Consider the following 16,331-nt stretch of genomic DNA (forward strand, 5'->3'; position numbering starts at 1 on the left):
TGGCATCAACATAAAACTGAAGTCGCAGAGATGAAGAATAAAGTTGCAAAAACAGCCGTTTTCACGGGGGAATGTGGAACAAGGGCATTTACATAGATGAAGCATCTTCTTAGAGAAGTTCACAAACGCGTGAGTGATGTTGCTGCAGCAGTCTGCCGTGCTGCTACAGCCTCACCCTTGTAGCTTTTAAGTTGTTGTTTTTTTCCTCTCTGAAAATGTTTTAGGAGAAGAAAGAAGATAATGTGACCCAGCATTAGGACATACAGGGGCTCTCTAGCAACCAAACCTGACTAATATTCAAGTTCATCTGTAGTTATTTAAATGTGGAAATTCTAGAAGTAATAATGACTCATTTGAGGGCTATTAACAAATTATAGGCATGTGAAATATAACTCCAAACACACCCTATACTTTGTAAGTCATCCTCAGAGCCAGAGATTTAAAGAAGCTGAACAAACTGATCAGTTTCTGTGGTGGAGATACCTCTGGAGCAGCTGAAGCTGGTTGTACGTAAAAAAAAAAAAAAAAAAAAAAAGCTGCTCGAACTGCTGAAAATAATGGATTTCATATCCTCTACACAGCACAGCGAAGAAACAACAAAGTCTGTTTGATGAGAGACTTCTTCAAGTCCGGTGCAGGACAGAAATTGGAGATCAATCATGCCAATAAAGTTTTTTTTTCTGAGAATGGGTCTTGGTCTAACTTAGAATCCATTAAATTTTGGGAGTGATCCAGATCATCATCTGGATCCAGGATTTTTTTTTTTTAAATTATTCATTATCATTGCAATATTTTGCCATTTGCAGTATACATGCTTTTAACTCCACAATGTTAAAGCAAGACCTGTTTCCTGGCAAAGTTCTGGATACTACAGAAGCAAGAATGACAGGATCTTTGGAATTTTCACTTTATATATATATATATATATATATATATATATATATATATATATATATATATATATATATATATATATATATATATGGAAATCTATGCATATAAAATTAATGGGTGGGAATGACAGGTTATTGTTCTTTTTATTTCTATCTGAAAACAAACAAGAAAAAGAAAGAAAGAAAACAGAAAAATCTTACGACAACACTGCAGTTTCCTTCTAAGACAAATATTATGAAGAGCTGTACACAATCTATTCTATTCAACAAGTAATTAAAGCTCAACTTCGCCCAACATGCAAAAAAATCTGTGTATAGATGTGAAATTAAAAAATGTTTCAAGGCTGATATGGACTATAAGGTCACTCAGCCATTTAGAAGCTTTGGGTGGTTTGGTTGATTCCCAGTGAAGTAAAATTCTTATGCAGGTCATCACATTGTTGGTCAGCTGGGACTGCACCACAGATGGCTGAATTGGCATTTGGCTGTAAATTTGTGCAACAGAAATAATAAAAATGACATGCCCATATAATGAAGTATGTTTCATTTCATTCAAATCATAAGAGAAGCAAAAGGTTCCTGATTTAATTATCAACAATGTGTGTATTGAAAGACTGTTTTATATCATCCACTGTTTAAACTAAGTAACTAAATCTGTCAAAAATAAGTCGTTGTACTCTGTCAATTGCTGGGCAGTATAGAGAATCACCATATGAATATATGTTTAAAAGACACTTTTTAAAAATATATATTATCATGAATTCTTTTGGTACCTCTTCATGTTTGCTCTACTTTTTACGTTGGTGATTTTTTTTTCTTTTTTTTGTTAGTTTTTATTTATGTTCTAAAAACTTACCACCACAAGAGGGCAGAAGTTTTATCAGATGGCTTCTTTTCTCTTCCTTTTCTTTTGCTTATGTTGTGATCTGGAGTTGTTTTGCCTCCATGTCTCCATGATGTATTCTGCCATTCCACTGCTTTTGGCCTGCTGCATAGCTGTGGAAATGAGTTCATCTATAATTACATTGTAAAAAATTCTGATGTTTAAATATGGCATTTAAAAACATCTTTTTCTCAAAAAATTAACTGGAAAAGTTTAAATGTAATATGCAATTGTTCAGTGAATAATTGTGCTTATTTATATGTGTAAATAATTTTGTCGGAGCACCAAACCAAGACAACTAAATATACTTTTTTTTCTCCAAATCCTGTTATGGAGTAATACAGAAACAGTTAAATAAAAGACATATGACATGAATGTGTACACTGAGCAGCAGGAGACAAACTAGAAAAACTGGTTTGTTTTTTATGATGTGGCAAAATATGTCTAGCTGGTGTGGGTCTCTTGCGGGAGGTTTTGACATGTTCAGGCAGTGGCTCCAATTAAAAACTAATACTTTTAAAATAGAATATTTTAGGAATGTTTTTCTCAGCCAAAACGTCACAAATCTGCTTTTGTGTTGTGGGATATAGTTTTCTTAATTTGTTATTGTTTTATCAATGTAAGACAGAATTAATTCGGTGGGGGGAAAAAAGCCTAAAAATAGATTTGCAGTTATTTATAGTAAATATCAAATAGAAATAGCTGTAATGTGTTTTACAATCTCATTTTCTTCTTTCAGTTTATGTGTTATGCTCTTAACTGGTTTTTGGACAGCATTAAGTTTTCTTCAGAAATACAAAATAATTTAAATCAAAAAGGAAAACCTACTTTTTATAGTGTTTTGTCAAATTACTCTAAATTGAAGCTCAAATGAATATTTCTAATTATATTTTGAGGGTATTAATGATGCAACACCATCATTGAAAGGACAGTGAACTTATCTGCGGTGCACCAACCCTCTGATGCTGCAGCAATCATGAATTAACATGATGACAGAGTTGAATATAGATATCAAACATTGAATATATATTCTCAATATCATCCACGGAAATTATACAACACAACTGACTAATCAAGATGTCTTTATGTCAAAGGTGGTGAAGCAGATCTTCCCTCCTATGAAGTCTTTTGTAAAGAGAAGCCAATTACTACTGGGAAACAAATGTTAATGAGGTCCCTGGCATTTAACTCCATAATACTGTCACATTGCCCCCTGCTACTCACTGAACTAACAGTCAACTCTACAGGAAGACCAGCAGCCTTTTAGAAGATAAAGGCTGATAAATTATTCTGTTGCTGGAGAAAACACCTACCTTCACAAAATCCCCCGTTCACTCACCCTAGAAATTTACATTGATATGTTCATGCTGTTTTGTCGTTATTCTAGGAGAAAATTATCCTCTTAAAGTACCTGCTGCTTATATTAAACATTTTCTCTGTTAAACACAAGTAGTCACGAGTGTTAATCACAAAAATTTCCATCTAGCTTTAGAAAACCTCTGAAGGTTTCACATTAAAAAAAAAACATGGGTACAAAAATAAATAAATAAATAAATTAAGAAAATTAATTAAAAAAATTAATTAAAAAAATAAATTATATATATATATATATATATATATATATATATATATATATATATATATATATATATATATATATATATATATATATAAAACAATAACATGAAAACAGAGCAGTTGGGTAATATTTTATTACTTTAAAATAAATAATTCATTGAAATATTTCAAAATTTTTGTGATAATAATTTTAACAAAGTAAGTCTCTTATAAAGCATGTTTTGCTTTTATTAATACTTTTTTGCATTCAATTTTGATTGCCCCTAAAATAAATGTACCTTTTAATTCTACTCCCAAACATTTACAAAATGAAAAGAGAACAAATCAAAATAAAAAGTAGAAAATGAAATTAAATTAACAGAACAAATTTCTTAAAAAATTAACATGGTCAACTCTAGATTTTTTTTTTCATTCTGTTGTGTGTTTTCAATCTGTACTTTTTACTTTTTTTGTAGTTATTTATAAAAAATGATACATTTTTACTACCAGTTATTTAAGTCACATATCTGTATATTTTGCAAGTTTGCAAATTTAGAACATTAACGCTTTTATTATCTCAGGTGAGTGACTGAGAAAGACTTCAGAAATGAAGGTCACACCACATGTCGCCTTTTACTGCAGCACTGAGCACATCCAGGAGGCAGAGCCACCGCTAATTATTTGAAGGAGGAAGGCTCTTCAAGCTTTCCTCCTCATCTCTGCTATTAATCTCACCTCATTTGTTTCTGGAAGCTGGTGTATCGGACCCTGTTGAAGATAAGTCCGCTGCCATTCCAGGAGCCCAGAGGTTGCTGTCATTCTTTTTGGTAAGTAGGATCAATCTATAAAGGTGGCACAGTTTATCTCTTTATTTTAAATCTACTTTTATTCAAGGTACCGGTAAGTGATTATTTCCAGCATTTATCTCTGCTGTGTATTGAGATTTTCAGGATATTTAAAAATGTAGTATTTTAGAAAGTGAACATTATTCTGAGATTCCTTCTGACTATCATAACAAGGACAAGACAAACAAGTTAGTCTTTCTATTTTATTGACTAGAAAATATTTTTGTGAACAAGTGATGGTTTTGCATAATGTCTTTGCAAAACAGCAGCAAAGAAAAAAAATATAACTAGTGATAACTTTACATTTGCAAAGTGGAACATGTTAATCTTAATATTAAGCGTATTTACAATCTTCATAGGCGGATGCCCCCCCCGAGGGAGGGCTGCTCTGCCTCCGCTCCCCTGCCCTCCTCCTTTGAGACCCTCCCTACACCACTTGCAGCTGAGACCCAGGGAGCAGAATTAACAAGCAAATTGAAACAGACTCCATAGATGCTTTCAGTTACGACAGCCTATATGTTTGCATGCTGATTTTTTTGCTCCCATTTTTCACCCTGAAACATGTTTTTTTTTTTTCCCCTGTAGTTTGCTGCAGACCAGCTGACGTTTGTGGGAAGGGGCACGATGTCCAACAACATGGCCAAGATTGCAGATGCAAGAAAAACGGTAGAACAACTAAAGCTGGAGGTCAACATTGAGAGGATGATGGTAAATCAACAAACAGTAGAAGCTTAAAGTAAAAGTTGGTTAAACGTTAGCATAGATTGCTTTTTTATATTGACTTAAATACAACTTTAAAGATACTTAAAGCTATCACAAGACTGAACATTGTGAAAGGACAATATCTCGTCAAAGTCATATGCAAGAAAAATGGATTTTCTTCATGGTGAATCCAGATTAACCGGCATGCTGTGGGGTTTCAATCAATGTTATCAGATAAGCTAAATAATAAACATCTTCTCTTCAACTCTTTGGCTTACAATCACACTGTCACACACATTATATTTATAGGTATCCAAAGCAGCAGCTGAACTGATGGCCTTCTGTGAAGCTCATGCCAAAGACGACCCCTTGGTGACACCAGTACCTTCATCGGAGAACCCATTCAGAGAGAAGAAGTTATTCTGTGTCATATTGTAACCGGTGCATGTGTGGAAAATCAGTACAATGTTTCCTTTTCCACACAACTCTGTTTTAAGTCTAAATAGTTCTGTTGTGACAATAAGAGAAATGATCACCTTTTCTATGTGTTAATGATGGCAATAAAGTTTTATTTAAAAAAAAAAAAAAAAAAAAGGTACAAAGGTCATTTAAAACAGAGCTGCTGCTTTTCTTTGTGCACACAGTTTATATATTAACTACATCCTACATCTAAGCTCTCTCTGAATGTTCTATGCACTCCAAAGCTTTCAGAGAAAAATAAACGTATCTAATCACTGTAAAAATGAAAAAGTTCAGAAAACTCAAAATTTCAAGGCAACCGTCTGCACTAGATTTTTGAGTTTTGAACCCAACTCAAACTTTTACGTTTTGAACCCAACTCAAACTTTTACGTTTTAAACCCAACTCAAACTTTTACGTTTTAAACCCAACTCAAACTTTCAAGTTTTGAACAAAATTACTTTCAGTTGGTCCAACTATTTTTTTTCTTGTTAAGACAATTCATTATCCACATATTTACAAACTCACAATTTTGGGTAAAGATGGCAAACAAAGATCAGTCCTTCCAAATATTTATTTTGTTCCCAAAATTAATGTTTCCACATCTGTAAAATGTAAAACTGTTCAGTTAACAAAATTGCTAAATAAAATTTGTAAACTTATTACTGTGTACAACAAAATAAAAACAGTTCAAACACTTATTTTGTACAAACCGCAGTGCAACTGAACACTTCACAGATTCCCAGGTAGAATCAATATAAATGTTTAGTAACTTTCTCAAATGACATACTTTAGAAAACAGGAAAGCAAAAAGGAGATGAGTTAGCATTCATCATGCTATTAAAAAATACATTTTGCTTTAAAGTTGTTGGAAATCTGAATTATTTTTTGGCAAAAACTAAAACTTGCCACAAAAGTTTAGGTTGTTGCTGAAAGTTTTAGTGTTACATTTATATTTAAAAAGAAACAAAAATTAAAGCAGTCCAAAGCCCCTGGGGTTGACTGAATGGCGATCAAAACGGATCAAATTTACAAACACATCTTTGGTCTTCAACTGTATCATCCTAATTCTCTTGATGATCCGGAACATGATTTACTTTTCCTTGATTGGCTTTTTTCAAGGAAACCCTAACATCATCATCAACTTTCCTTCCCTTCTTATTTACACAAACCTCATTACATCCAGCCTGGTGCAGCTTTTATCTGTAGTTCCCAAGCTTGTACCTTATGCTTGTTGTCCAGCCATCGTAGACTTTACTGCTACCAGGCTCCATAAGACAAGGATATTTGTTGACAAGTTCAGAGGCAACAGATTCAACATAATGTTTGTCAGGGTAGGCTTTCAGGGAAAAGATTTCTTGTAACAGTTTATGTACAATTTCCTTCTTAATGTCTCTTATTACACTTAATCCTCTGCCAGTTTTGGAATATGCATCATTGCCCTTACGAAGTCTTAACTCAACATCATACGAGAAAGCAGGCACAGGGAAGGGTGTGGGCCACTGCGAATAGTCTTGCATAATCCTCCGAATAATTGAAGATGAGCTGTGGGATAAGGCTGCTGAGCTGACACTGGCCTGTCAAGAGAAGAGATGGAAGATCCTGGAGAAACCCCTTGTGGTTCTGTATTCCAAAGAATGCAGAAGACAGGTCTTTCTGCAGGCAACTAAGCAATGTCCATCAAATTGGAAAGTATATTCCCATTATCCAGGTCTTTATATTGTAAAGTTCAAGTTCAGAGTTGTAGAACAGATTCAGGGGTTTCAGTAAGCTGGACTTTCTGAACCAGATTTGGGTTGATGTTTACTTGAAGTAACAAAGCCTAAAAACAAACAGAAATAAAGAAATTACTCTTGGTTTCAAACCTATCTTAGAAATGTTCATAGCTGAAAGTTGAGCAGCCTGAATAGAATAGATATTTCACACAATATTAACTAATTAAAAAAAGTAATTCAAGAAGGTAAAAAATGACAGTTTAACTATGTTAACTATAGTTTCTATGATACATAATGCAAACCTCTGTGTTTCATGGCTGATCAATAATAACAAAAATCTACTATTCAGCGTGTACGAATTTTTTAACTGTAAAGTGGCTTTATAAATGCCAGAGGGCTGATATACTTCAGAAAACTTGAAATGTGTTAATAACTTAACACAACTTAACATAACTTATTCTCCTGCACAAGACAATAACAAAAAAAGAAAAAAAAAAAACAAAAAAAACCCAACTTATTCTCCTCCAAACTATGAAGGCTTATATTAAAATTAAAATAAAATTACTTTATCCCAGAAGGAAAATTTCAATGCTATAGAAAGGTTTGTTTGTTTGTTTTAAAAAAAGAATAAACAAAAACAATAATATCAGATCATGAAATACAAAGTTTTTGTTCCACAAAGCAATGGCTGCTGACAGGAAGGATATCTGGTACTATGATTAAATGAAGTTAAAAAAAAAAAAAAAAAAGTGCAGTCCTGTGTGTAAAATAGCTATCTATTAAGCAAGTGAATTAATACAACATACAATGGCATTTAGTGCACCAAGCACCTTGGGGCCACCATCACCTTTCCAGTTACTGGATGCACAGCCACAGTAACTGCAATAAGAAGATAGGTTATTGACACTGGAATTACGTTTCACAGTTTTGTATAATATACATAGCCTGTATACATATATATATATAAAAACATTAACAGTACACAACATGAACATTAATATAGTGGGCTGATTTTTATTTAGCTTGAGTTAACTGGACTAGTAAAAATTTTGCAATAAATCACTCGTTAAAAAATCTGCATAAAAAAGTGAGTTTTACCACAAACTAACATTACTTTTTAATTCTAATGATGTACTGACATGTATGTGTAATACAAGTGTTTTTGTATTGTTTTCCCCCCCTATCCTGATTGGTACTTGCCAGGGAAACATTGTAAATAAGACCCTGTTCTTAATGTTTAGCTTTCACAATAAAGGTTAAATAAAATAAGTAACCACATGAAACCGAACATTAGACTGGTAGCTACTAAACATAAGAGTGCCTGCCAACTAATCTTATAAACCCACTCATGCAGCATTTTGTCAGTCAGCATGATCCCAACTAACACACGGAATTTACATGAGTCAAGCTAAAATCTCAGTTCATATTTTCGTCACACACTTACTTGCCTATTTAGTTATCTACTCTTCCTCCGAATCCTCCCACCCTCCAGGCTAGCCTGAAATGCGTGTGCAGCGGTCAACATACTTGCGTTGCACCCGGTAAACCTGTTGCCATGGTTCGGATAACATCGCCGTGCATTAAAATGTTTCTTGGGTAGCTAAATCCTCACCATACATAATATTTAACTATCCCCTCATATCTAACATTTTTTATGTTAGCTAGATTGTAAGCTAGGTTGAATGCGGTCCACTTATTGACCGCATTAGCACACTGGTGTCGGTTAGCACATTTGTATACGTCAATAGAAAAAATAAACCCGCAACCTTAAGTCCGATATTAAACTTATTAAACAACAAAACTACTCACCGTCAAAGCGTAAATGCAGATAGTATTCCACGAACAGTGCAGCTTGAAGCGGTGTGTGGTAGTAAAGACCCCCTGCAACTCTGGTAGACCCGTTGTTTCTGTTAAGCAGGTAAAATGGCGGTTGCCCCGACCTTCACCCGGATCTGATCCATCTCATGAAAACTTTCGTGTTGCGTCAACGTCAATTATTTCTTTAGGTTAACTTTCCCCCGCAAATACTCAGGACCACTTAGTAAACACCAACTTGTACGGAGAATAGATTGTGTAATTTTGTGTCTGTTTGGTTAAATAGAGTTTGAAAAAAACTTTACACCGCAAGCCTACGTTTGCACAACATTTGTATTTTTGACTGTTTGGGGAAATAACCAAATATATTGTCCGTATAACCAGTTTCTAAAAGATTGTTATAAGTGGAAAAAAGTGGGAAATTGAAATAGCTCTTACTGATGCTAAACATTTATAGCAAAAAGCTTATAATATTTAGTTGTGAAAACAAAAATAATTTTCTGATGCAATGAAATATTTAAAGTTCAATTTGTTTAAAAATCATAGTAAGCTGAACAAGTTTAAGTTTTTCTTTTTAAAGCATATGAACAGTAGTTGGTCTGACTTAGACTGTTGTGCACTTGGGTCTAATAAAAATTTTGTGTTTTGCCAACATAATTTTTTGGTTAAGCCCAACTTCATACAGAAAACTTTTAAAGTTTAGTTGAAGAAAACCACAATTATGAGTTTATGATACGATTGGATATTTTAAGTTAATCTTAGTTAAAAAAAAACACATTAAGCTGAACAAACACAAGTTTTCATTTTTACAGTGTGGTAAATGGGCATTAAAAAAAGTGTAATGCTAAATTCTGGTAATGTTAAGTACCTTTTAAACATATTTTCTCAGTATGGTGCAAAGTGCTTGGCACACGTGTAGATGTCATTGTTAAATAAATATCTGAATAAACAACATGATCTATAAAGAGGTACTGCCTATCTGCCTGCTTCCCAGGAGGATGTGCCTAGCTCACTGAAACTACTGCAAATGAGGGGTGGGGCCATGTGTTTTGTACAGGTTAGATGAGAAAGCAACAGGTGTTTGCAGTTTACACAGGTCAGAGAGAGCTCACTGTGACGCTCTCCCAGTGTCTGGGATTTCCTTTGCGGATTCAACGGAAGAGAATAAGGTATGTATATTTTATCAGTCATTTCTGTGAACATTTAGTTTCTTTACATGGAGCAGCTTACCTGCTTATCAGATGGATACACGATCCAGAAATGGGGTTTGTGGTGTTGGAGCTACACACACTGTGTGAGGAAACTTTTTTTTTTTTTTTTAAACAAATATGTGAAATGAGGGAGGAAGAAACAAGGGCACAGTGACATCAAGTCAAACAGGGCTAATCAAGAAAAACTTGTCTGACAAAGAAGGTAGTTTCTCACCACACGTGTGAAATGCCCACTAAACAGTCAAGCTCAACAATAAGGAACTGTTCAGTCTGATGAAGGGGCATCATTTTCCTAAAGACACATTGAGACACATGTTTCAATGGGGAAGCGGAGTGGAAAGCTGGTGAAGCTAAAGGCCAGTCTGTCGCTTGTAGTCCCGGAGCATAGTCGTCTTGTTGATCCGATCCGTTGCTTGGTCCCTGTCGTTGGTGTGGAGGATGAGACAAGGATCACTCGGACCTGTCATCTTTCCCGCTTTCGTCTTCAACAGCGGGGTGTGAATCATCTGAATCTTCGGCCGCTAAAGCAGCTGTCATGTGGAGCTACTTTGGAGGCTAGCACCGTGACTCCAGCCAGGATAGCCCTGGTAAACGCCAGATCGCTGGCCAACAAGACATTTATCATTAAGGATTTTGTTGTGAGCCATGAGCTGGATTTCCTGTGCGTAACTGAAACTTGGCTCGGCGTTGGTGAGTCAAATGCCTTCTCTGAACTGTTGCCTGTCGACTATTCCTATATTTCTACGCCAAGATTGTCAGGTCGTGGCGGGGGAGTAGCGACTGTTTTTAAGAACAAATTTAAATGCACACCGTTCATTTGTGATCTGTCTGCGTCGAGCTTTGAAATGAATGCGTTTGTTCTGGCCGCTGATCCTCCTGTGTTGTGCGCTGTTGTTTACAGGCCACCCAAGTACAATAAAGACTTTATCAGTGATTTTTCACGCTTCTTAGCAGAGATATTGCCCAAATATGACCGCATACTGATTGCTGGTGACTTTAATATTCATGTGTGCTGCACTGATAAGCCTATGGCGAAAGACTTTTTGGACCTTATCGAGACTTTTAACCTTGTGCAGTCTGTCTCCGGACCTACGCAGGAACACGGACACACATTAGATATTGTATTGTCGTACGGCCTTTCAATATGTGACCTGGAAGTTTGTGATGCTGTGTTTTCAGATCATATGCCGATTTTATTTAATGTGCCTTTCCTGTGCAACGCAGATAAACCGTGCGCTCCTGCGCGCCTCTGTCGTGTCGTTAACTCGTCCACTGCGGCTCAGTTCTCCACTGCCTTTAACCAGTCCACTTTATCTAGTGATTTTTTGAGCCCTGATTGTGACGTTGATGAGTTCGCAATTCGTCTTGATTCGCTCTGTGTGTCTATTTTGGACAGTGTGGCTCCGCTAAAAGCTAGGCGGGCAAAGCCTAAATCTGAGCCTTGGTTAAATGAGTCCACTCGCGCTGCGAGACGTGAGTGTAGGAGGGCTGAGCGCAAGTGGAAAAAGGATAAGTTGCAAATTTCTTTTCAAATGTTAAAGGCCAGTCTGCACAGATATCAGAAATGTGTAAAATTAGCCAAGTCAAAATATTTTTCTGATATGGTTACTGCTAACAGGCACAACCCACGTGCTCTCTTTAATTTGGTGAATGCTTCTCTTAATGTCCCCCAATCTGACAGCCTTGAAGCCTCACATAAAGTGTGTGAGAACTTTTTGAACTTTTTTGTGAATAAGGTTGTAACCACAAGGGCTCTTATTTCCCCTCAATCTGTCTGTCTGTCTGACTCTGTCACATGCACTGCCTTATTCTCTCAGTTGGAGCCTGTGACTCTCTCTACTTTGGAGAAGGTTGTTAGTGGAATGAAGCCTGCGGGCTCACCTGATGATTCCATTCCTCCGCGCCTCTTTAAAGAGGTGTTTCCAACCATAGCACCCTTTGTTGTACATCTTGTGAATGGAAGCTTGGTAAAAGGAGTGGTGCCAAAATGCTTTAAGCACGCTGTTGTTCAGCCATTAATAAAAAAGTCTGGCCTTGATAACAATGATCCTTCAAACTTTCGTCCAATTTCTAAGCTTCCATTCCTGTCCAAAATACTAGAGAAAATTGTATTTTGTCAATTGAAGGCATTTCTGGATGCACATGAGATCCCTGAAGTTTTTCAGTCTGGTTTTAAAAATTTGCACAGCACAGAGTCTGCTCTACTTAAAGTCTTTAATGACATTTTGATGTATACTGACTCTGGTCATACTGTTGCACTGGTTTTGTTAGATCTGACCGCTGCGTTCGACACAGTGGATCATGAAATCCTACTGTGCCGACTCGAGAACACAGTGGGCATTCACGGGGCTGCCTTGGAGTGGTTCCGTTCCTACTTAGCAGATAGGAGTTTTTGTGTGAGATTGGGTGACTTTGCTTCAACCTCGGCCCCCTTGAATTGTGGTGTGCCACAAGGATCAATCCTTGGTCCGCTCCTTTTTTCATTGTATCTGTTGCCGCTGGGGTCTATTCTCCGAAGGCTTGGTGTGTCTTTTCATCTTTATGCTGATGATAGCCAAATTTACATTCCCCTCAAACGTCAAGAAAGCTTCAGTGCCACTGAACTCTTAAAGTGCAGATGAAATTAAAATTTGGATGTCAACAAATTTTTTGCATTTTAATGATAAAAAAACAGAGGTTCTTCTTCTTGGACCTAGCAGTGTTGGTGATGCTGTCTCAGTTAACCTTGGATCCTTGTCACAGTTTGTTAAGCCTACTGTCTGCAATCTTGGTGTGAAAATGGATCAGGAACTTAAATTGGACAAACAAATTAGTGCTGTGGTGAAAGCAAGTTTTTTCCACCTGAGACAGCTTGCAAAAATAAGGTCCTCACTCTCACGACATGATTTTGAAATTTTGATCCATGCTTTTGTAACCACACGGCTTGATTATTGTAACGCCCTGTACTGTGGGATCAGTCAGTCCTCTCTCGCACGGCTGCAGCTGGTGCAGAACGCTGCAGCGCGTCTTTTAACTGGATCTCGAAAGTCTGACCATGTTTTACCAATTTTGTCTTCCCTTCACTGGCTCCCTGTCCGTTACAGAATTGATTTTAAGATTCTTTTATTTGTTTTTAAATGCCTGAACGGTCTGGCCCCTCGCTACCTGTCAGACCTGCTGGTGAGGTATTCCCCTACACGCTCTCTGAGGTCCACAGATCAACTTCTGCTTGTGGTTCCTAAGACGAAGCGTAAACTGAGAGGTGACCGAGCTTTTTCTGTTATTGGTCCCAAGTTGTGGAATAAGCTGCCCCTGTACATTAGACAGGCTGAATCGCTTCTTGTTTTTAAGTCTTGTCTGAAGACTCATTTTTTCTCTTTGGCGTTTTACTAATTTAAAGGGTTGTTTTACTATTAACAATGTGCTGATGCCCCAATTATGATGTAAATATGTATGTTTTATTGTTTCTTCTGTACAGCACTTTGGTCAACTTTGTTGTTTTTAACGGTGCTTTATAAATAAACTGGATTGGATTGGATTGGATTTATTTCATTGACTCTGGTGACAGAAAAATGACATAGAAAAACTGAGTCAGACACTACCTTACTATTTTTTTTTTACTTGAAATGATGTTCATATTCAAACAAACCTGTTTGATTTGAATGGCAGGTTTGTTAAGCAAATGAGTGAAGACTGTGTTAAGTCAAATGCACAGTCTGCTCAAAACGATCCATATATGCAGACATCTTACGCCTGGATGGCAGGTGTCTCACTGTCAGCTGCTGTCTTTAGTCTGCTCTCTAAGGGTTCATAACTTAGAATCCTTAGTAGGATGACATGCCACATAATAAAGTGATTAACTTGCACTCTAACCACAGTCTTTGAACTTTATGCACCATAAGGAATAAAGACGAACTAAAACGAGCAGTTTTCACTGTTCATGTGTACATGAGATGACTTAGCTGTGTTATGCTCGTGATTTCAGGCCATAAACGATGGCCAACTTCGGAGGACATGCCATTCCTGGCACCTTTTTCCTGTTTTATGGCTTCTGGCTAACAGTGAAACACATTCGCCAACACTACTGGAGGACAAGCCAACCTAAAGGAAGGCAGATAACGCCACCCTTCTTGAAAAAAATGAACTACTTTGAAGGAGGACTCAAGATCTTTGCCTCATTTGTTGGTCAGTTCTCCCTTAAATCCATCTTCATCCCTTAAAGCTTGTTGCTGCTTCACCTGACTGGTGTGTCGTCCTGATTCCAGGTATTATGGTCGAGCAGTTTGTGGTGGATGGGCCGCATGCCCACCTGTATGACCACGAGAACAATTCATGGGTGAAGCTGATGAACTGGCAGCACAGCACGATGTATCTGTTCTTTGGAATCTCAGGAATTGTACTGGTCACCAGCACTGCATCCAAACTGGTACCAGTTGGAGTAGACCGCTTTGCTCTCTCCCTCGCTTTATTTGTTGAAGGTAAGCTAGAAGAAAATGATCTTACAATGCATGTACCCTAGTTGTGTATATTTGAGCCATGTCATGTGTTTGATTCTGTTTGATCTACCAGGATTTCTGTTTTACTACCACGTGCATGCTCGGCCCCCTCTGGATGCTCACATCCACTCCTTACTGCTGGTGGCCGTGTTTGGTGGATCAGCCAGCATCATGCTGGAGGTGTTTCAGAGAAACAACATTGTTCTGGAGCTGCTCGGGGCATGCCTGTTCATCCTGCAGGGTTCGTGGTTCTATCAGGTGATCAGAAAAACAAAGTTTTATATATTTGTATTCTGTTAGTTGTTCGTGAACACTTTGCCAGGACTGGATTAATTACATTTTTGCTTACTTTTGACTTGAATCACACAAGACCTGCCATATGCTACGCTGACAGTAGACTTGTCCACCACAGCAGTCATCTAAGCCTCTACCATTAAAACTCCTGTATTTGACTGAAGCCATCTTCTTTTTAAACACCATGTCTGTTGACCCCATAGCTAAATGCATTTCAACTATTTGTGGTTTCAGATTGGATTCGTGCTTTACCCCTTGAGTGGACCAGAGTGGAACCTGACACTACATGCTAACATCATGTTTGTCACAATGTGCTTTTGTTGGCATTTAGCTGTGGCCCTGCTTTTAGTAGCTTGTATCTCCTCTGGAGTCTGGTTGTAAGTATCCCATCTTTCACCTCAGCAGGTTAAGAGATGCATAATTATGCTTCTGGAGTAGCAACTGGAACTCACTCAAAAGGAATGTCTCATCAATAGCAAGTTCAACCAGTACAGGAATGCAGCAAAAAATAACTTTCCATCATTGCAGAGCAGGAAGATGCAGCATGCATTGCCAGTGCAGTGGGCACAGAGCTGAGAGCCTCTGAAATTTACAGTATCATCCAAACTATTGCAAAGAATTTGAGAAAAGTCAAATTAGTTTGAATTGTTTTCAGTATTTTCAAATCAGGAGTTTATGATGCAATTTTGCTGTATTTCAGTATTACTGCCATAATTCAAAGTGAAAGCAAGTTGAAAATAACAAATCTTAAGTCTACGTTCCTGAAATGTTCTTAAATTGGTGCATTTTTTAACTACATACAGAACGAGACAATGATTTCTGTAGCATTTTGTTAATTCTGATTTTAGCAGATACAAATTAGCTAAAACATTTGAATTAACTGTACAAGACTGCATGTTCCTGTAATGCTGCTAATAATATATGTCAAATGACCTATAGGGGTCTTTTGCAATATCTGGTGATATTAACATACTTTAGTGCCTAATGGTTGTGAGATGAAACACAGAGGATCAGGTTAGACTCTGAACATCCCACTTATGCTTTACAACAGCAAGTAGTATGTGTGTTAATATATAGACTTATACACACAATTCTGTTACTAGGATTTATACTTTCTGACCTCTAAGCTTGTAGCTTGAAGGCAATTTTTAGTGAAGCTTTATTTAGAGTAATAGCTGTTCAGCACCATTAATGCATTTTTTCTTAAACATTTCTCCTTTCTTCCAACAGCACAGTGACACGATTCTCAACAAAGGGACGGGACATAGAGATTGGAATGAGAAACACATCCTCCAAAGAAAGCGCTCAGAAGGCTTTGCTTGAAGAGTCTGATGAAGAATAAAGACACTGTTGCTGTTCTTTGCAATTTTACTGAAATGCGATATCGGTCACTGTTAATGAGAAAACTGTGCTGTGCGAGAGCGAGTCTGCTTTAGAGATTTTGTAAATAAATATTGATCAATTAGAACACTAGGAAAATGT

At 36.9% G+C, this 16,331-nt stretch overlaps 2 protein-coding genes across 2 annotated transcripts; both read left to right on the plus strand.

Moving 5' to 3' along the window:
- Positions 1-4,802: 4,802 nt before the first annotated feature.
- gng8 (guanine nucleotide binding protein (G protein), gamma 8) lies at positions 4,803-5,318 on the plus strand (the record flags this gene model as incomplete). The annotated part of the gene is made up of 2 exons (XM_079247206.1): positions 4,803-4,886; positions 5,190-5,318. The coding sequence occupies 2 exons, from the start codon at positions 4,803-4,805 to the stop codon at positions 5,316-5,318; spliced, it is 213 nt and encodes a 70-aa protein (XP_079103332.1).
- An 8,704-nt stretch (positions 5,319-14,022) lies between these two features.
- On the plus strand, positions 14,023-16,191 carry tmem45b (transmembrane protein 45B; the record flags this gene model as incomplete). Its single annotated transcript, XM_079247261.1, has 5 exons — positions 14,023-14,244; positions 14,325-14,537; positions 14,629-14,813; positions 15,084-15,226; positions 16,080-16,191. Exons 1-5 carry the CDS (start codon positions 14,055-14,057, stop codon positions 16,189-16,191), a joined length of 843 nt encoding a protein of 280 aa, XP_079103387.1. The 5' UTR covers positions 14,023-14,054.
- Between the last annotated feature and the right edge of the window lie 140 nt (positions 16,192-16,331).

This window comes from Telmatherina bonti, assembly GCF_933228915.1.
Source record: "Telmatherina bonti genome assembly, chromosome: 10".
Taxonomy (NCBI): Eukaryota; Metazoa; Chordata; class Actinopteri; order Atheriniformes; family Telmatherinidae; genus Telmatherina; species Telmatherina bonti.